We start from the raw sequence: 21,351 nt of genomic DNA on the forward strand, positions 1-21,351 counted from the left end.
AGTGTTGAAAAACGTTGAAACCACGAATAGGCGATAGGCTGTTTTAGCGTCCACGCCTCGTTACAGAATGTGAAAGTGGGAGTCTTGCCCACTCTCTAAAGCAGGATAGGAGACGATATGCGACAGTTCTAACGACAGAGTACAATAATGGAGCAGGCACAAGTAATCCGGAGCACACAGTTGTTCGCACATGGTTGAAGGTGCAGTTCCACAGCAGACGACCCCTACGCGTTCCCATGTTGACCCAATGACATCGACAGTTACGATTGCAGTGGGTACGAGATTATCGAGGCTAGACTGTGGTTAAGTGGAAATGGGACGCTGATCGGATGAATCATGGTTCTTGGTATGACACATCTGTGGTCATGTCCGGATTCGCCGTAATCCAGGCGAACGGCTGCTTAAAACATGCACCGCGGCCGGACGCAGGCCCATGGGGGCGATCGTACGCGATGGGGAACATTCACCTGGGTTTCTATAGGACCTGTGGTAGTGATGGAAGGCACCGTGACATTTGTTGACTACGTAATCATTATGGTGTACAACCTGCATGCCTTGATAGTTGATGTCATCTTGCTACATTGATTTGAGGAGCATGGTAGTGTACTAACATGATGTCTTGACTATCAAAAAGCCTGATATGAACCCAATGGAACACATATCGGACGGCGACCCCGTGGTCACAAACCACCGAATGTAATTTAAGGGAACTGCGTGAACTAAGCATAGAAATCTGGTGCCAGATACCTCCGGAAAAACAAGGACTTGTCGAATCAATGCCACGCAGAATCGCTGGTGCATTGAGTTCCAAAGGTGGGCCATGACGCTATTAAGCAGGTGGTTCAAAAATGGCTCTGAGCGCCATGGGACTTAACTTCTGTGGTCATCAGTCCCCTAGAACTTAGAACTACTTAAACCTAACTAACCTAAGGACATCACACACATCCATGCCCGAGGCAGGATTCGAACCTGCGACCGTAGCGGTCGCGCGGTTCCAGACTGTAGAGCCTAGAAGCGCTCGGCCACTCCGGCCGGCTAAGCAGGTGGTCATAATGTTTTGGCTCATCAGTTCCAGACTGTAGAGCCTAGAAGCGCTCGGCCACTCCGGCCGGCTAAGCAGGTGGTCATAATGTTTTGGCTTATCAGTGTATGCTTTCGAAATATTAATAACAACATATTTGCGTTGCACAATGCCTCTAGTGCAATCCTGCCCGCGAAATATGACAAACATTTCTGTAATGCTGTCGTGCTTACAAAACTGCGCCGTGACGAAACCCGTAGATCTTTGGACCTCCTCTGTCGATCATGCAGACTGACGAACAATACTCAAGAATGGGTCCAACGATAGGTTTGTAAGCTACTTCTTTCGTGGACAATTTTTCTTGGGATTCTTTCAACAAATGGCAGTATGATATCGGAATTTCCTATGACTGCTTTTATTTGGTCATTCTATTTTAGATCGCTCCCGTCGGTATCTTCTGGACCCAGGGTAGAACTGTACTGATTGTTTTACGGAAGTCAAAGAAAGAATACAGTACCCACTCAGCGCCGACCTCTACGGCCCGTTTGATGTCATGGACATATAGAGTGAGACGAGATTCAAAAGATTTATGTTTGCAAAATCAACGCTCATCCATATAGAGACGGTTGTCGTTTCCAAAAACGTCATAATCCAAAAACGTCATAATACGCGAGCCAAAAACATGTTCCGTGTTGTACAACACACCGTCAACAGATTGACAGTTTGACGTCACTTGTATGCCACCTCTTTCAGTGATGCTTTGCGTTTTATTCTTGCCCATGTGAAACTGAAAGTCTCCCTTTTACATTGGGCCAGTGTTTCGGTTCGTGACAAGCGCAAATCGTCGTTGAAAACGCCGCGGCAAATGCAGCTCTGGCGCGCGCTTACGCCAACAGCGCGCCCCTTGTTCGCGGCCGCTGTCAGCTACTCAGCGCGGGCCCAACAGCTGCTCCCTGTCGCTGCCCGCGTGTTTGAAGTTCCCGGCCCTCTGCTTTTCGTTTCGTATAATTGGCCGTCTATTGATTTTAATGCTACATTAAGTTATGCTGCCGCTAAACAGACCGCTGTACACACGAGTTAAATATAACGCGCCTGCGAAATGGCGCGACCCTCTGCGGAGCATACAATGGAAGTTACGCGTACTTATTTCAATATCGATTATTTACGAAGGCATCTCGCCGCTGATTAAAAAGGCTAGCCTATGTAGTCAACAAGACGCGACGTTTGTATTAAACTAACATACTGCTCACATTCAAAGAATCTCTGACTCTTTCATGGAAGCCTGTTTGCACAGATCCGTAGAATCTAAGGGCATCCGGCAACTGAGGTTCCAGGTAGGCCTATGCCTCTGAATATTCTCAGACGTTACTGAGGTGTTTGAAATGTTAACAAACCAGCATAGTGCATGCACCCGGATGCTATTTAAGAAATTTAGAGTTTTCTCAAACTCGTTAAATTGCACGGCACAGAGTGTTTCACAAATATTTCCTTGCATTCCAGTGTAAAATGACTACTTCGCGAAGCTCTGTCAATAAATAGAAAAATGAATCTCCTTGACTAATTTTTTTTTGTAGGAATGGTCAGTTACGTTGAAAATTGTTGTGTATTTGATCTCTCGGGGTACATCCTTTACCTTTGCTGAAAAATTTCGTCTCAGCCAAACGTATTCAATTTATATTCAAGATATGTTGCCGTACGTTAGAATAGGGGTAGACACTACCTTGTAAAACTTTAGCTTTGTATCCCCCCCTCGTCCTGTCACCCAGTGTTCTGGCACGATATACAGAACACTGGGTGACAAGACAAGGAAAGATTCTTTTTTATTTTGAGTCATCAATTTTCTGACTGGTCACATGCGGCCCGCAACGAATTACTCTCCTGTGCCAACCTCTTCACATGTATTCCAGTCTGTTTCCCTCCATAGTTTTTACCCTCTACAGCTCCCTCTAGCACCATGGAAGTTATTCCGTGATGTCTTAACAGATATTCTCCCATCCTGTCCCTTCCTCTTGTCAGTGTTTTCAGCATATTGCTTTCCTCACCGATTCTCCGGAGAACCTCCTCATTCCTTACAAAGCTAAAATTTATAAAGTAATGGTTACTCCGGACTTACGAAAGCGTATCTTGGTCATTAACTAAGAAAGACAAAAGAAAAATACAATAGGCTGAAACGAAATTTTTAAAGAAAGTTAAAGGATGTGCCCCCAGGAGTCAAACACGAAACACTATAAAAGAAGAACTTAACAAACACTGTATACCTAAGAAAAAAAGCACAAGTATGCATAAAATGGAAACAACACATCAATAGAATGAGGGAAGACAGATTAGTTGAACATGTAATAAATTATAAAGCAATAAGAAAGAGAGATGTAGGGTGACCGGGGAGCAGATGAAGTCATTGAAGACGGAACGGGCTATAAGCGCATTCCATGTTGTGAAGAAGAAGAAGACATTGAACCACGGAACCACGGTGTATTGTTGATTTGTAACATCGTATTTAATTACTTAATCGATGGACATCTGATGCCAACTAAAGCCAAACTAAAACCAACTTTTATCATTCTCCCTCGTAGATAACACATCGCTACCTTTACATCTGCAATCTACGAAGACTGCAAACCACTGCGAAGTGAACGAGAGATAGTACATCCCGTTGTATCACTTATAGGGTATCTTTCCGTTCCATTAAAAGTATCGAGCGGGGGAAGAAATACTGCTTACGCGTCTCCGTGAGATATATAGTAAGTCTAATCTTGCAGGTAGACGCTGAATTGATGAACTATGGTTCTTGCCAGTTTAAGGCTGGTTTGATGGTGCCCGCCTATATTTCCTATTATGTGCCAACCTCTTCATCTCAGATTAGCACTTGCACCCAACGCCTTCAGTTATTTGCTGTACACAATCTAATTTCTGTCTTCCCCTCAGTTTCTTCCATCTAGAGTTCCCTACAGAAGTTATTTCCTGATACCTTAACACGCTTCCTATCACCCTATCCTCCTACTCACTGTTTTCCCACACATTCTCTTCCTCTCCGACTCTGCAGAGATCTTTCTCTCACCTTACTTATTAGTCCACATAATTCTCAGCGAGTTTCTGTATCTCCAAGTTTCAAACGTTATTCTCTCTTTTACCGCATTAACATCTGATGAGATCATTAAAGAAGGGCAAGCTCGGATTTGACGATGATAGCGTCTGGTATCAACTAGGGTATCACAGAAAACCTCAATGGATCGATGTGGATTTGAACCCGAATACCAGCCAGGAGCTAACAACAGGGAAATGATTCGAGTATACTAAGGATACTTCAGGGGACTTAAGTAAGAAACGTTCCAAGACAAACAATGTTCCTTGCACATAGCTTTGTCAGGTAAATTTAAAAAATCAGTGGTTCAGATAGGCTCTAAAACTACTCTACTTTCTCCAGCTTATACATTGTGTTTCAGGAGGAACAGATATGTGCTGAGACATTACAGTATGGACCATTCTGAACGAAAAAATGACGCTGTGTTCTGTTATCAATTGCTTTCGAGATAAGCGGTTTGAAACATCCAGGAATAGGTTTCGCAAGTTTGATGTCAACAAGCTGCCCTCCTATCCATTTTTAAAATACTACGTCGATGATGATCTGTGACTGAAATAAAGAATTACTGATATAGCAGCTTTTGGAGATTTATAGCTGTCATTTCTAAAACACAGCTTTTCGTTGTCTTTCAGTTAGGCGCCTATTCGAAGCAGCAGGTGCATGATTGCCGAACAGCTAGTACTGTTCCGTAGCCGTGGTCGGTAACGTACGTCTATGCTGTGGAGCTCGACTTGAAGGTAGCAGATACCACTCCTGATGGTGGAAAACCTGTTTTTGCTAGTATTTGGTCGGTGAGGAGAGGAGAGGTGATGGCGTGATGACAAGCCTGGTTGAATTCCAAACCTCTCACAAGTGTCGTCTCATGAGAGAGAATAAGTGAGTGTTGATGGGTAGTGATCCGCCCTTAAGGAGGTGGAGAAGTTACGCTCCGTGGTTGTTTCTGTTAGAAAGTAGTCGTTAAGTAAAACACAAAAATGACACTAAGCTGTACAATTAACCATTAAAGTTACCTACATTCAGCAATAGATAACATAGGACACAACTCTCACACAGCTGAGGAAAGCTGCCATTGTGCATAGATGAAAAAATCTCTTCCACAATGAATTTTCCCTCTGCAGCGGGTTATGCTCTGGTTTGGTATTTCCTCACAGATAAAAACTGTGTTCCGGACCAGTACTCGAATCTGGGACTTCTGCTTTTCGCAGGCAAGTGCTCTACCGACTGACCTATCCAAGCCCTCAGAGCCTTATTTTCATCAGTATCTCTTCTTCTATCTTCTTAGGCTGTGGTTAAGCGATTTCTCCACAATAGCCTATCCTTTCCTCAAGAAGTGTTAGACCCGCTAAGCATGGCGGAGAACTTCTGTGACGTTTGGAAAGCAGGCAGAAAGATAGTGGCGGAAGTACAGCTGTGAGGACGGGTCGTCGATAGTTGCGCTTGGATACCTCAGGTGGTGGAGCACTTGGCCACAAGATGCTTAAGTCCCAGGTTTGAGTCCCGCTCTGGCACATATTCCGATCTTTGAGAGAGTATTCTTCTTCTTTCTTTTCCGTTGCGTTTATACGGAGGCGCACGGGGTCCGATTTATTTCAGGATCTGGCAAATTTTATTTTATCATCAAACTCTGTGGTCTGCCCCTCCTGACGCCACGGTCGTCAAGGTAACGTACACGAAAGGAGCCGCGTACGCCAATGTGTCTGTTAACGAAGCAAACCATGTTTTGTGTGCTATCATGCCTTAACTGTCTCCATATCGTATTCTGTGAGACGAATGATGGGGATCAGCTCAGCCTTGGCCTAAAAGAGCATGTGTACCCGCCTAAAAACCGCACAGAGGAGGGCCAGTATATCAGTCCATGATCGATAACCCACTGCGCAGATTAGAATAGTGTCTGGCACATCCCTCTATCTCGAAAGCTAGCGCACTGCGCGTTACGCTATACGAACAGGTTTTGTGAGAAAACACTGATAGACATTTATTATGTTTGGTCCCATGTTCTCTTCCCACGTTATTTTTCTGTTTTTAGATTTTCGTACCGCAGTCGATAAAAACGGAACCCTTACGGGCTCTCTTTGTTATCCGTCCGTCTGTTAAGAAGCCTTTCTCGCAAGGGTAGATGCAGGTATCAAGTCGAAACGTATGTCAAGAACTAAAATCTACGGTTCCTTGGTGATGTAAAAAAGTGAAACTTCTAAGTCAGTGCAACCAGAAGCTATGTCCATTTATGTCACACACTTTGATACTCGCAAACTCACTCCTCAAAACCTATAGCGTACTTCCCGCTGGCCTAGAATGATGAAATTTAGCAAGAAGCAAAGTTTCACAGTACAAGTAAAGGAGAAAACCGAAAATTGTCAATTTGTAATTATACCACATAAAAAAGTATTTTTTGCAATTTTTCTCTTTCCTAAGACCCCTTCTTCTCAGCAACAGGCGAAGATACGAAGTTGAAATTTATGTCATATACTAAGCTCTACTGCCCCTTGGCGGCGAGATAAATGTAAGCTTCTAAGCCAATGCAATCAAAAGATACTGGCATTTGTATCAAACATGAGGACTATTCGGAAAACAAGGCCCGATCGGTCGCGAAACGGAAACCACAGTGAAAATCGAAAATGTTTTATTTGCAACATTTAGCTGTACCTTTTAGCCACTTCTCTACATAGACGCTACTACGAATGAAAACTTTGCCGCAGCACTGCATCAACTTTCCAATACCATCATCATACTAGGCAGACCACTGTGCTTTCTGCCAATTCTCTACGCTGGTCTACAGTTAGTTGTCTGTGCCAAAATGTTGTCTTCATAGCCAGCGGCTCATATGAGCAAATGAAAATCAGCGGGAGCCAGGTCCCGGCGGTATAGTGGGTGATCAAACACTTCTCATCGAAAACGCTGCACGAGCGTCCTCATTGTCCCTGCAGTGTGCGGCCGAGAATTGTCATGAAGAAGGAAGTGCGTGGCCGTTACATTGCGTGGGTTGCATGAAATCAGGTGAAATCCCTCACTGGCACTCATTTTTGGGGACAGACACTATTTTCCAGGCATCTTTACGTGCTCACAGTGCTCTCAGAACTTGAAAGAGCGGCGTGATGCGATCGAGGGGCATGCTAGAGACACTGCCCAACGCATCTATGCAAAGTTTCAGTGGATTTTCACTGTAGTTTCCATTTCGCGACCGATCGGACCTTACTTTCCGAATAGACGTCGTATTTTGATACTCGCAAACCCACTTTTCAGAATCTATAGATGAACTATCTGTATACATAATAAAGTTTTTACGGAACAATCAGAACGCCAGTCTTACTCGCACTTGTCTGTTTTTCATTTTTTTATTTTAATTTTATTTTTTCGTTAAGCGTATCTTTTTGAGGCTCCAGTCTTTGCAACTCAGAAAATGCGAAGAACGGCAAGACGAATCACGTTCCTTGAATGCCTGATGCCTCTCCACAGTTGCTGCTTGTTTTGCAGAGTCTGCTGAGTCCACCGCAGAGATCGCGAGGTAACAGTAGAAGTTGTGGCGGCACCTGTGCTCTCGGCGTCGCCAAGAGGTGGGGAACAAGTGTGGCGGTGGCGGAGTGTGCCGCGCCACGCCGCGTCCCCTGGGAGGTGAATAATTCACGGCGACCACTATGGGCGAGCTTTGTGCGCGCCGGCCGGGGCTGCATTATTCAGGCGCGGGCGCGCGCGCACCGGCGACGCCGCACTGTCCCGCGACGCGACAGCGCAGATTGCGCCCAAAGGAGGGCGCCTGCATAGCGCCGGGACCAAACCTCGTTGTGAGTTTGGGTCCCGGCCGGCCCCCTAGTGCCGTGTAGCGCAGCCATAGGGGCTTCCCGGTCAAGCAAAGTGCTGCCTGATAACCTCAGACCGGCGGAAGCGCCGCGTCTTGGCGGATCGTCGCCACACTGCTTCGTATACACAGATATAGCCCCTCTCGGACTTTCATAGCAATGAACCATGTGATCTTCAGTTCGAAGACTGATTTGATGCAGCTCTCCACACAAGCCTATCAAGCCTCTACCTTTCTCCAAAGCTATTGCGACCTACATCCAATTGCGTACTGTACTGCGTACTGTAGTCAAGCCTTGATCTCCCTCTAAAATTTTACTTACCAAACTTCCCTCCGCTACCGAACTGACGATCCCTTGATGCCTCAGGGTCTGTCCTATCAGTCGATCACATCTTTTAGTGAAGTTGTGCCATAAATTTCTTTTCTCCCCAGTTCCATTTAGTGCTCTACATCAGTTATCCAATCTATCTACATAATCTTTAGCTATTTTCTTTGGCGCTAATGGAGGGAAGTGTGTGAGAGTTTTCCGAGGAGGGGGGGGGGGGGAGGATAAAATTGTAGAGGATCCCAAGATTTGACTCAGTAAGGACGTGCAAATTTTAACTATAGCGGTCATATTCGTCGCAAGACAATTGAGCAAATCTATTGAAATTTAAAAATTTCAGCTTCACATAGATGTAGGTTGCAGTAGTTATAAAAGATGATGAGTCTTGCACATGATAAACTGGCTTGGAGCGCTGCACCAAATCAGTCGTCGGAATGAAGACCACTAAATAGCAACTTAGCGGCAGGTGTGACTAATTTTCTTTACGCTGAAAACGTAGCCGAAAGTATAACACGTAAGTCAAACAAATCTAAAAATATGCCTAACTGGAGCATCGCAAACCCCGTGACGGTGGTAGCGGACGATGCTATTATCTATAGTGAGGTTACAACAAACAAGAAAACCTGCAGACGATCGACAGTTGGTGCAGTAGCGGGCAGGTGGCATCATTCTAAGACATAAATCTCCACTTTCATACGCTACATTCAAGTGAGCAACGATTACTTTCTCATGCAAATCTTCGTCGGATGCTGACTTGGTTTACAAAATTGGAGGCATACTTTGAATTAATTTCAAAATGAGGAGAGACTACGCGAACCCCTAATTGGCTGCGAGGACGAATCGATGTGCTAGAAGATTCAAAAAGAGCGGCGCGCTTTAGTAAGCACAAGAGCGTCACGGAAACGTCCATCAAATTTCTGTGCCAGACGCTACAAGAGAGCTGTTGTATATCACGTACCGGCTACTGTCAAAGACAGCATGGGTTCCAAGAGTCAAGGAGTACTACTTCCGTTATGGTACCTCGTGGGCAAATAAGGAAAACAATAAAATCTCAAAAATTAAAGTTCATATGAAATCTTTTTTTTTTTTTTTGGGGGGGGGGGGGGTGTCATCAAGACTGGTTTGATGTGATACACAACGAATTACTCTCCTGTGCCAACTTCTTTATCTCAGAGTAGCAGATGCAACCTACGCTCTCAATCATTTGCTGGATGTATTACAGTCTCTGTCTTAATCTACAGTTTTTATACTCTATAAAAAATGCTTCAAATGACTCTGAGCACTATGGGACTTAACATCTGTGGTCATCAGTCCCCTAGAACTTAGAACTACTTAAACCTAACCTACCTAAGGACATCACACACATCCATGCCCGAGGCAGGATTCGAACCTGCGACCGTAGCGGTCACGCGGTTCCAGACTGAAGCGCCTAGAACCGCACGGTCACAGCGGCCGGCTATCCTCTATAGCTCCCTCTAGTACCATGGAAGTTATTCCCTGATGTCTTAACAGATGTCCTGTCATTCCGTCCCTTCTTCTTGTCACTGTTTTCCATATATTCCTTTCCTCTCCGAGTCTACGCAGAACTTCATCATTCCTTACCTTATCAGTCCACCTAATTTTCAACATTTTTGTGTGCTTCGATTATCTCCTGTTTCGATTTTCCACAGTCCATGTTTCACTGCCACACAATACTGTGCTCCAAACATACATTCTCAGAAATTTATTCCTTAAATTGAGGCCTGTATTTGATACTAGCAGACACATATCGGCAGGAACGCCCTCTTAACCGGGCGCCAGTCCGCTTTTTATGTCCTCCTTGTTCCGCCCGTCACGGGTTATTTTACTGATTAGGTAGCAGAATTCCTTAACTTCGTTTACTTCCTGACCATCAATTCTAATGTTATGTTTCTCGTTGTTATCATTTCTGCTACTTCTCACTACTTTCGTGTTTCTTCGATTTACTCTCAATCCGTATTATGTACTCAGTAGACTGTTCATTCCATTCAACACATCTTGCAATTCTTCACTTCCATTGAGAATAGCTATGTCATCAGCGAATCTTATCATTGATATCCTTTAACCTTGAATTTTAACTCCACTCTTGAACCTTTCTTTTATATCCATCATTGCTTCTTCGATGTATAGACTGAACACTAGAGGCGAAGGCTACAGCTCTGATTTGCACCCTTTTTAACCCGGCCACTTCGTACTTGTTCTTCCACTCTTATTATTCCCTCTTGGCTCTTGTACATGTTATATATTACTCGTCTCTTCTTTAGCTTACCCCTATTTTCCTCGTGATTTCAAACCCCTTGTTCCATTTGACACTGTCGAACGCTTTTGCCAGTCGACAAATCCTATGAACATGTCTTGATTTTTCTTTTGTCTTGCTTCCATTATTCACCGTGACGTTAGAATTGCCACTCTGGCGCCTTTACCTTTTTCTGAAGCCACGCTGAACGTCATCTAACACATTCTCAATTTCGTTTTCCATTCTTCTGTACATTATTCTTGTCAGCAACTTGGATGGATGAACTGTTAAGCTTATTGTGCGGTAATTCTCGCTATTGTCAGCTCTTGCAGTCTGGGGAATTGTGTGGAAGTTATTTTTCCGAAAGACGAATGGTATATCGCCAGATTCGTACAGTCTACACACCAGAGTGAAAAACTGTAGATGCCATCTTCATATAGTTAAGGCTAACCGGCTAATGACCTCCTTCAGTGCGGATGCACACGATTTGCCTGAACTCTTACGGGGCTTGGTGGACTGTCTACCACTAGTAATGGGTACAATAGCAGGGGCACTACGAATGTAGTGTGTGGACTATAAGTTGAGAATGTGGGTCTCACGGGGAGCGTGCGAGGGATAAATCCCTGCAGTCGCTCTGTCCTCTGTGCCCTCGGTGGCTCTGGTGGATAGAGCGTCTGCCATGTAAGTAGGAGATCCCGGCTTCGAGTCCCGGTCGGGGCACACATTTTCAACTGTACCCGTTGATGTATATCAACGCCCGTCAGCAGCTAATGGTATTAATTTAACTGTAATTTCATAGTTATTTACTTGTTTTGGCGTCATCTTAGTCGGGAGTCTTGACTCCCGGTCAGTGGACCACCAAGACGAACGCTACAGCCAGAAGGACACAAGTCTACACAAAACAAAATTACTGCCTATCGTCTTTTTCTAGAGGTTAAAATAGCAAAGAGCCCAAGACTTCCTTGCACCAAACTACTGACTGCTGGCCTATTCTCCAGCCAGTCAGTTTCCAGAAGCTTTATAAATAGTCACTAGTCTCTTGTCTCGCCTAAAGCATAATCCAAAGATATTAAACTCCGTCTCTCAAGAAGTATCTCTTAACTTAGAAAGGGCCCGAGCATGAAATAAGCCACAATTGTGTTTACCTCTTTTTTATACTGTAGGCTTTACTGACGAGCTGCTGGTATTATTTTGCTGCCTTTTCGTACCCACATGTACGTTACTTCCGCCTTGGTGCATTGTATGTATGATAAGGTCCGTTTACTCGAGCCTGCTGGTCTGTGGAGGAAAGCTGACTTTAAGAGCAACCAGTGGAAACGAAGTACTTGAGGAGGGAGGTGTGCAGTACCAGCAGACAGCTGCTGTAGAGTGTGCCAGCAAGAGGCAGCGTCGTATATCAGCAGTAGGCTAAGATCTGGCCCGCAAACGCCCCGCGCTGTCTGCTTTAAGTCGACTGGTCGTAAAACACCGATCTTCCAGTTTCTGTAACAAATGCCACCTTGGCAAATGGACATGTGCATGAGTAATGGAAGGCAGCTTGAGGGTTCCCCACCACCAGAAGAGAACAGGAGACCAGTTTATACTTTCCGATGTTTAGAATGTTTACAACGTTTTCACATTATGGGAGCAGAAGACGGAACTTACCAAAGGTTATTTCTTTACCTGACTTCCTCTTATCATTAACTACTCCTAATCTGTTTAATTCTGAAACGATTATTGCCATTCCCTGAAAAGATGGAAGTCAAATTTAGAGAAACTTAACATTGCTTTGTGTTTTTGGTTATGTATTTGGGAATCACATCCCAAATATTTCCTATTAGAGTACAAACGTCGATTGTCTCTGCTACTAGCATGCGCCATAATGAGTCGTCAAGAGGTAGAATCTTAGAATTATTCAGAAAAAGACAAGTCAAGTGAATGATCAGCAAAGGAAAAAAATATTCGTAGCCTAGAATGCAATAATTGCACATTACTTATAACAATTTCCAGATTTAATTGTCGATGTTCTGAATACCACAATTTCTGAATAGACAGTCTTCCAACATACGCTCGCCAAAGCAACTAAGGCGTTCATTCAACATAAGTCTGTACCGTATCACACGTTGTGGGCGAAACGCAGGAGGAGAGAGAGGGGGAGGAGGGGCAGACAGAGATTTGTTGCCAATCGGCTCACCATGATCTCTACAGCCGCACAGATTGCTGACGGAGAGGGGAGACAAGGCATTAAGCGTATCCCGTGCTTCCATGGCAAAGCGAACGCAGGCGATCTGTAAGGATGGCGGGCAATGGCATACTTGTAACTGTGCTCCAGCAACATTCGAGATGGGGGAGTCATGGTTCATCAGTGCTGTCCAATAGAAGCGTCTGCGATTCTGTACTGACATCTCATTTTGTGAGCATCCACTGCCGGAATCATGACTTGCCTGGTTCTCTTGCGTTCTTTTCCTCCAATTGCACATTACAGTGACGGACTCGTATCAATACACCATGCACAGGCTACGATCAGATGACGGGACAAACCACAGTGAAGAAAGACGACCATTCGCTCCGAGTAAACGCCGCAACTTGGTCATATGGCACCAGCGCTGGTTGCGCTCATCGATCTTCCAAGCACCGATCTCTCATGCTCGTACACTACTATTCACACAGTCGTCTAACGTGGTTGACCACCGGTCGTTACCCAACACAAATAAGCACTATCATTCTCTAAAGCTAATTACATCTATTTCATAACTCAGTTTCAATATTTTAAATGTTTCCTGACACACTCTGAAATTCTGAAGCTATTGGGAATAAAATACTGGAGCGGAAGGTTGCCTACAACTACTACAGAAACCAGACTGCCTTTACAAGAGTCGAACGACGTGAAAAGAAGGCAGTAATTGAGAAGGGAATGTGATAGGGTTGTAGCCTATCCACTTTGTTATTCAGTCCGTAGACTGAACAGTTAGTAAAGGAAACCAAAGTGCGATCTGCAAAGGGAATTAAAATTCAGAAAGAATGAGTACAAAATTTTAGATTTGCCGGAAAAATTACAATTTCCTTAATGCTGATAAAGGAATTGTAAGACCAATAAAAGAAATTAAATCAAATAATACTGAGAGAATTAGACTAGGGAATGAGTTACTAAAAGTAGCAGCCGAGCTGTTCGTACTGGCAGCAAAAAATTGACATGACAGAAGTAGGGCGAATATGAAATGCAGATAGGTAACAGCAAGGGAAGCTGTTATGAATGTTCACCACAAATTTGACTGCTAGGAAGTATTTCCTGGAAGTATTTAACTGAATCGGATAAAAAAGTGCTGTATGCCTAACTTTATTAAAATAAGGGATAGGTTGATAGGAAACATCCTGAGACATCAAGGAATACTTCAGTTGCGTGTCAGGTTCATTAGCTACATAGACATGAAACTACTTTCACGGGGTAGAATACTGTGCAGAGCTGCATTAAGACAGCCATCGGACTGAAGAACACAACGACATTTGTGTGCGTTCTGAATGGTGTAGCATCTCTGACAACCGGTAACGTGTTACATTTATCGTGTGCCTTGCTTGTCTGGCATTGAACGACAACAAGGGGAGTGCGGGGTGTTGCGCCGCAGCGGTGGCTCGGCTGTAGGCAGCTGAGGGGCAGGCGGGCACTGTGCCCCCGGTAATCCGCCCCCGCCCGCGCTTGTCCCGTGTCCCCCAAGGCCGCGCATCTCGCCCGGAATCTCTTTGTGAGGCCGCGATGACCTGACGTCACGCCATTGTGCTGACCCATTGTGCGGCGGATCATTGTGTCGTGTCCCTCCACTTACTCGGGCCCGCCGCGCCAGACACATCTGTCGGCCGCGTCGTAGGAATGCCCGCAGCTGCACCGGCCTACTGTCTCTCTGATTTCGTCGTCCTCGCGCGGCTTCATCCCAGGTAGGGCGCATCAGCTTTCACTTTTGTCGCCACCCCCGCATTTTGCGCTGTGTAGCCGGTTTTATGATCGCGGGACAACGCAGCATTCCGGATGTGTTCGCATTTCGTTCACATTATGCTAATGCTGAGTACTTCCTTTGATGTGATCGTCAGTAAACTGACAGGCTTCACGTAATATAAACTTATTTTGTATGCCTCGGACGATTATAGTGTCTAACACGTTCGCATTCCGAATGAATTTGAGAAATAATTCAATATAACTTGATTAATAACAACTGGCACTTCACCATTTTTAAACAGCTCATTACTGATGTTTCAAAATCTACTTTAGGTCTTATATCATGATTTTCGTTACGCTGGATTACACAACCAATAAGAATTCGTTCAATTTAAAACGGTTATTCCACCGATACTGCAAACTCTTTTTCCCAAAATTAAAGTTCATTGCCATTCACTTCAGCCCTGTCTTGGCTTTTAAGCCTGTGGCAAGTCACACTAGCATACATACGCCTCAATAAATTTCTGCACTGACCACTTTTCTAATTTAGCATACCTATGCGCAGTGTACATTAGCGAACACGTGTATTGGGAGGCAATTTGTGTACTGACAGTCTACAACTTCATGGCGTGCATTATGAACAAACTGACGTATTAAGTTCAAGCTACATGTCAACATTTTTATATGACTGACAGTTTTTTTAGACTGTCGATGTAAAAATGTCCTCCTGACGGACATGTCCCCTAGTGTACTTGTGCTAAATTGTCAGTTGGCGCATACACATGCTAAGTTTTAAGAAAAAAGCTTGTCAGAGTAGATTTGTTGCTGACGACAGCTTAAAAGCCGAAATAGAGAATGCCAATAAATTTTTAATTTTGATAAAAAGTTTGCAGCGCTGGTGGAGCAATGCTTTTAACCTTCACAAAACTTAGTGTTACGCTCACGTGAATTAATCTTATAACTTTCTCATTATTTCCTTGTGGCAAATGTCACACGAATGTGAACCAGGAATTTTCTGTTGTGAGATTCAAGCATCATTTCCTCGTTCGTTATCTTGCTTGCCTGACCTTTATGACAATAATTCACTTGGAAATTTTTACCATCCACCTAGCCTCCATTTTCACCTTCTTATTGTTCTTAATAAATCTAGACACTGTGTGTACACCATCAAGTGTTCAGGCAATTCTTTCTACCAACGACTTTTTCTTCTTTTTAATTTTGTGATTCAGTTCAGTCATTCTTAGTGGGCCACTGCGTTGTTTTGTGTTATCTTTCACTTTCCTTGTTGACGTAATTGTAATTTATGTGTTTCTTTTATCAAATATTTAAAACGTTTCCCGCTTTTTGAAAAGATTAATCCAGAGTCTTGGATTAGAGTATAGCTTATTTTGCATTCCATTTTCACTGCCTTTCTAGAGACAGCTACAGTATTGTAACTAATGCTTTTCTTTCAACTGCGCTTGTTTCTTACTACCACATAAATTTAATATTTGTCTTTTTAATTGCTTACATACGCGTATCCCCTGCAGTTCATTTTGACTAAATTTACTGAAAAGCTATACTTGCATAATCACATTTTCCTCAATAAACTTATTACTTGCGTTTATGTTATTGGTAATTTACATACTGGCGTAGAAAAGGAACATTGGCCAAGAAAAAATGCGCCACAGAAAAGACGTCATGAAATCTGCCTCTCTTCCGCACATAACAGTCTGTTTACGGAATGGAAAGCGATGTAAGTAATCGCACAGTACACCGCGAAACCATCAAAAGCAGAAGAGGATAAAAGAAAAATTTTAATTGGCTTCATGGAAACAATTTCCTGGGTGATTTAACAGCATCTATATCTGTTTTGACGAAATGATGACGGTACAGCAATCCAGATGCTTGAAATAGTAGTACAGGTTTATTCACAAATCACAAATACCTCTGCGTTTGCCCGCCGGAGTGGCCGAGCGGTTCTAGGCGCTACAGTCTGGAACCGCGCGACCACTAAGGTCGCGGCTTCGAATCCTGCCTCGGGCATGGATGTGTGTGATGTCCTTAGGTTAGTTACGTTTAAGTAGTTCTAAGTTCTAGGGGACTGATGACCTCAGATGTTAAGCCCCGTAGTGCTCAGAGCCATTTAAACCATTTTGAACCTCTGCGTTTCAGAGAACGATAGCACGAGAACTACAAACGTACAGAAAAATGACACATAACAGTGGCATTCTCTCTGTATTGTCCCATTGAATGCCTGAAGATAGGCAACCAAGTGAACCGGTTTCCGAAGCAGGCTGCTTATATGCCGGCCGGTGTGACCGAGCGGTTCTAGGCGCTTCAGTCCGGAACCGCGCGACCGCTACGGTCGCAGGTTCGAATCCTGAATCGGGCATGGATGTGTGTGATGTCCTTAGGTTAGTTGGGTTTAAGTAGTTGTAAGTTGTAAGGGACTGATGACCTCAGATGTTAAGTCCCATAGTGCTCAGAGCCATTTGAGCTGCTTAACGCGCCTTGCTGAGCGATTCGTGTCAGTAACTTCAATAAATTCGGCACACGCATTGACAGTTGCTGCGTCACAAACGGTGCCTATATTGAGCACCTAAATCATTAGTTGAGAAATTTTACAGATGCCCTGTCCACTGATATGGGTCTGTTTTCTGTATGTACTTCTGAACTATCGTGTATTTATAGTAGCTTCGAATATCCGTTCGGTACCTTGGTCGTGAAGAGTGTGACAAAGGAGTTCAGCTTCCCTTCAAAAATTACTAAATCAGTCGTGTTGTCATATTAAATAGCTCCCCACACCATGATTCCTGAAGCCAGAGGGGTATGGGTCTCGAGAATCGCTGATCGCATGACATTTCAGCAGGTTGTCTACGCACACGTTGACGACGATCTGACAGCCCCATACAGAAGCGAGACTCATCGCTGAATATCATAGAATGTCACCCAGTGTCCCAGTTGACTCTGGCATTGCACCATGCAAGTCTCTAGTGGCGCGGCGTCAGCGGTAAAAGACGCACTCGAGATTTCAACCCAGCTCCCAGTAACCTGTTCCTGACGGATCGTAGTGGTACTTTGCCTGCAACCTCTGCTGGGATTTCGGGCATTGTCATCCGTCCGCCAGTCCAACAATCCAACGATCTTATGCTTTAGTGTTTCTGTAAGGACCTGTACGTACTGTTCTTGTCACACTATTGTCCTAAGGCCATACCGTAACCCGTCTATCTGCAATCATGGTGCCGGCCGGAGTGGCCGTGGGGTTCTGGGCGCTACAGTCTGGAGCCGAGCGACCGCTACGGTCGCAGGTTCGAATCCTGCCTTGGGCATGGATGTGTGTGATGTCCTTAGGTTAGTTAGGTTTAATTAGTTCTAAGTTCTAGGCGACTGATGACCTCAGAAGTTAAGTCGCATAGTGCTCAGAGTCTTTTTTTTTTTTTTTTTTTTGCACTACTGCCATCTGTCCGTGCGATAAGTAGGTATGATGTTTGCATGTTCCTGACGTCAATGACTCGACCTACCTCAAAGTCCGAAAGAAAGCGATGATCTGCGCGTGTTTATTCTCTGTGCATACTGAAATGTTCCAGCAGATATTAGGTACTCACATCATTTTTCATTTGTAGTAGTGTGTTTTTTCTGTACTGAAAACACCGCGCCGGCCGAAGTGGCCGTGCGGTTAAAGGCGCTGCAGTCTGGAACCGCAAGACCGCTACGGTCGCAGGTTCGAATCCTGCCTCGGGTATGGATGTTTGTTATGTCCTTAGGTTAGTTAGGTTTAACTAGTTCTAAGTTCTAGGGGACTAATGACCTCAGCAGTTGAGTCCCATAGTGCTCAGAGCCATTTGAACCATTTTTTTGAAAACACTGCAAATAAGCTCTCACACGAATGAAATTTTAATCAACATATCCAAAAGATATTGTTAAACTGTTTGGTCAAAGCGTTCATATTTTTACCATTTTCCATTTCTGTCAGTGTGGGTTAGGGTCTTACTTGTAAACCTCCCACCCTCGATTCTCTCAAGAATAGAACTTCCGTGCATAAAACAGTTTCGAGCGTCTGATAACTTTACAGAAGAGTTAATGTTTTGAATATTTGACATACAGTGTGTAAGCGATAAAAAGTTTAAAAAAGGTTTGAAATTATGTGTAAAGTTTTTGCAAGTCGCAAAGTGATCGCTTTCTCATACAATGGATGAACATAATCTGGGTAATTTTCGCGTCGTGAGTTACAGTGCCTCACGACACATACACAATTTCTAACCGTAATACTTATCTTTCTGTGTTAAAAATTTTACATGAGATTATGACAGCATTTAAAGTTTTGAAACTCGGGCAATAATTATACTGTATGTGAAAAACAGAAAATTACATTTTTGTTAGTCCTGGAAGCCTTTACACAGGCAATATGCAACTGGGATTGTATTAGGGACAGTGAAATGTAAACGAGACAAATGGAGAAAAAAGTAAGTAAACTGTTTATTATTTCAAAAGTAATCGCCATAACTATTAATCGCGCTGTGAGACAAGGCGGTCAATGCCCTCATGGAAAAGTGTTTGCAGATTTCTGTGGAACCATGATCGCACCAGGCGTGCACCTCTTCGTCCGATGCAAATTCGAGGCCACGGATGTCTTTCATGAGGAAAGATCGGGACTGTATGGAGGATGAGTAAGGGCTGTCCAGCGAAACTTCCGCTGCGTAGTCGAAGCAGCCTTGGCAACATGTCTACAGCATTTTGAAATAATAAACAGTTTACTTACTACTTTTCCATCTGTTTCGTTTTCATTTGACTACCGCTTATACCAAGAAGCATGAACCGGGTTGGCCGTTTAGTGATACAGGTAACTACTGTGTTGGCTCCAGACGTACAGAGATGAGTGACAGCAATGTATGTGTGTCGTTGCAGCAACGAGCTGTCGGGCGACTGCAGCGGCGGCGGGGGCGGATGTCTGCCAGTGGGGGTGCTGGAGGGTGCGGCGGCGCTGACGCAGGCGCTGGCCGGCGAGACGTTTCTCGAGAAGGAGCGCCGCCTCTCCGAGATGATCATGCAGCTGCAGATGGTGCGCCAGCAGCTGCTCTCCCAGCAGCACCACCAGCACCAGCAGCAGCAGCAACAACAACAACAGCAACAACAAGAGGAGCAGCACAAGGTAAGTCCGGCCACCGCCTGTTCTACATAACACCACGTACAGCGATAAAATTCGAGTGTCACACAACTCGATGCTCGCTTATCAGTCGCTAGCAGAATAAACTTCAGCTTCTCTAGCATTTAGAAAAGATGAGTAAATTTACTATCATGTCCGGAGGACCACCTGTTGCTGGCTGGCCGCTGTATCAACTTCTAATCTACAACAACGTTTGGGTGTGGTGTGGAAGGACATTGCTTCTGGGCACCGATTTCCCATTTGTTGTCAACTCTCGACACTGTGGCCGCTATTTCTCATTCCAGTAGAGCTGATGCAAAGTAAGCTGGCACATGCGAGGAAAGGAATTTTTCTGTGAGTGCTGGGCGAATCCACCTTGTCGTTCGTAAGGGGTCACCGCTTCACTTGCCTGTCGCCTGCGAACCTGTGTTCTCGTGGCTGTCTCTTCGCAACACGGCATGGCACCGCAGTCCTTACGCACGATAGACGCATGGAAAGATCTTCACAATCGGGCACGTGTGCTTATATGCCGTGCAGTTAAATTTATATCGGAAGAGACAAATGAGAAAGGAAAAATCTCGTTGAAAACTGTGTTTGTGAGGATTGTAGACATGGCTAGCTAATCGAACAATAAAAAGGAGGGGGGATGAGGAAAGCAGCTGCAAGTAGTGCCCAAGGCTTCACTACTCTTCCAAAGACGTCGAATATGGAGAAGGAAATCTTATTTTTAGGAAACACCGACGAACAGATTCCAGGAGAGTAAAATGTAATATCCACATGACCCCAGTTTACATTTTGAATATCGTTGTAAGCGACGTTGTCCTGCTACATTTTTTACGCCTTTTTGGTTCTACAAGATTTACTTTTGGCAGTGCGTGGTCGATTCCTTTCACTTTGGTTTATCCTTTATTATGTGAGTTTCTTTTCAGCGCGCTAGTGAGAAACAGCTGACTGCGAATGCCTATATTTGTCGAATTATAGCTCGAACTATAATAACCTGTTAAAACTATCGTTTCACACTTGCTAGCTGTAGCTTGTAAGTTACGTGAGATGTGTGTTTCTGATAGGCCTCAGCTGCCGAACTGCACTTCCTCCGCCACGTCGTGGGACGTTGTTTAATGTGACAACACGAGTGATTTAATAAGTACTGAAGGGAAGCTGAATGCTAGCCAGTATGCGGCAAGAATGGTAAACTCTTTTATTACATCCTTCATGACCAAAGTACCAACTGGTCTATTCGAAGACTACTATAAATACATGATACTTCATAAGTACATGTAGAAAACAGGCACATATAAGTGAATGAAACAACTGCTGAATTTCTTAATTCATGTTACAGATGCTCAGTATTAGAACCGTCTGCGCAGATACGGGCTAACTTATTTCGCTCGTTTTTTTTTTTTTTTTTTTTTTTTTTTTTTTTAATCCACAAATGCCTCCAAACGGTGAGAACATCCCATTCCAGTACTCAAGCTACTGAAGAATCCCCTAGCAGTGCCGGGGCTTGAACCCACTTTCTCTGCATGGTAGTCATATGCTAACACTTAAGGGCGGCGGCCGGTAATGAAAAGAAAAATAAAGTTAGATTTTCTGGTGTGGGCTTTTTCTGCAGTAATTACAAAGGCTGATTTATTTATGTGTGTCGTAATGGATAATGGTGAAAGGAATCAAAAACTTCTGTATTATTTTTCACGACACCAGTGTTAGCGACCTCGTCGGTATTTTACTGCAGTTCGCAAACAAGTCAGAAGAACAAAAACCAAATCGTACGTAAACGAATCACATTGTGGTCCATCATCAATAATACACGTAAAGTTACAGTCGTGCAGAAACTCAAAGGAGGC

The 21,351-nt window shown here is 44.2% G+C and overlaps 1 protein-coding gene across 1 annotated transcript in view; it reads left to right on the plus strand.

Annotated features, from left to right (window-relative positions):
- LOC124805254 (splicing factor 3B subunit 4-like) overlaps positions 1 to 20,832 on the plus strand; it is a 44,958-nt gene extending 24,126 nt beyond the window's left edge. Inside the window, exon 2 of the mRNA XM_047265766.1 lies at positions 19,270 to 20,832. Coding sequence (XP_047121722.1) covers positions 19,270 to 19,543 — 274 coding nt within the window. The 3' untranslated portion in view covers positions 19,544 to 20,832. The remainder of the gene's footprint in view (positions 1 to 19,269) is intronic.
- Positions 20,833 to 21,351: the final 519 nt, after the last annotated feature.

This window comes from Schistocerca piceifrons, chromosome 7, assembly GCF_021461385.2.
Source record: "Schistocerca piceifrons isolate TAMUIC-IGC-003096 chromosome 7, iqSchPice1.1, whole genome shotgun sequence".
NCBI lineage: Eukaryota > Metazoa > Arthropoda > Insecta > Orthoptera > Acrididae > Schistocerca > Schistocerca piceifrons.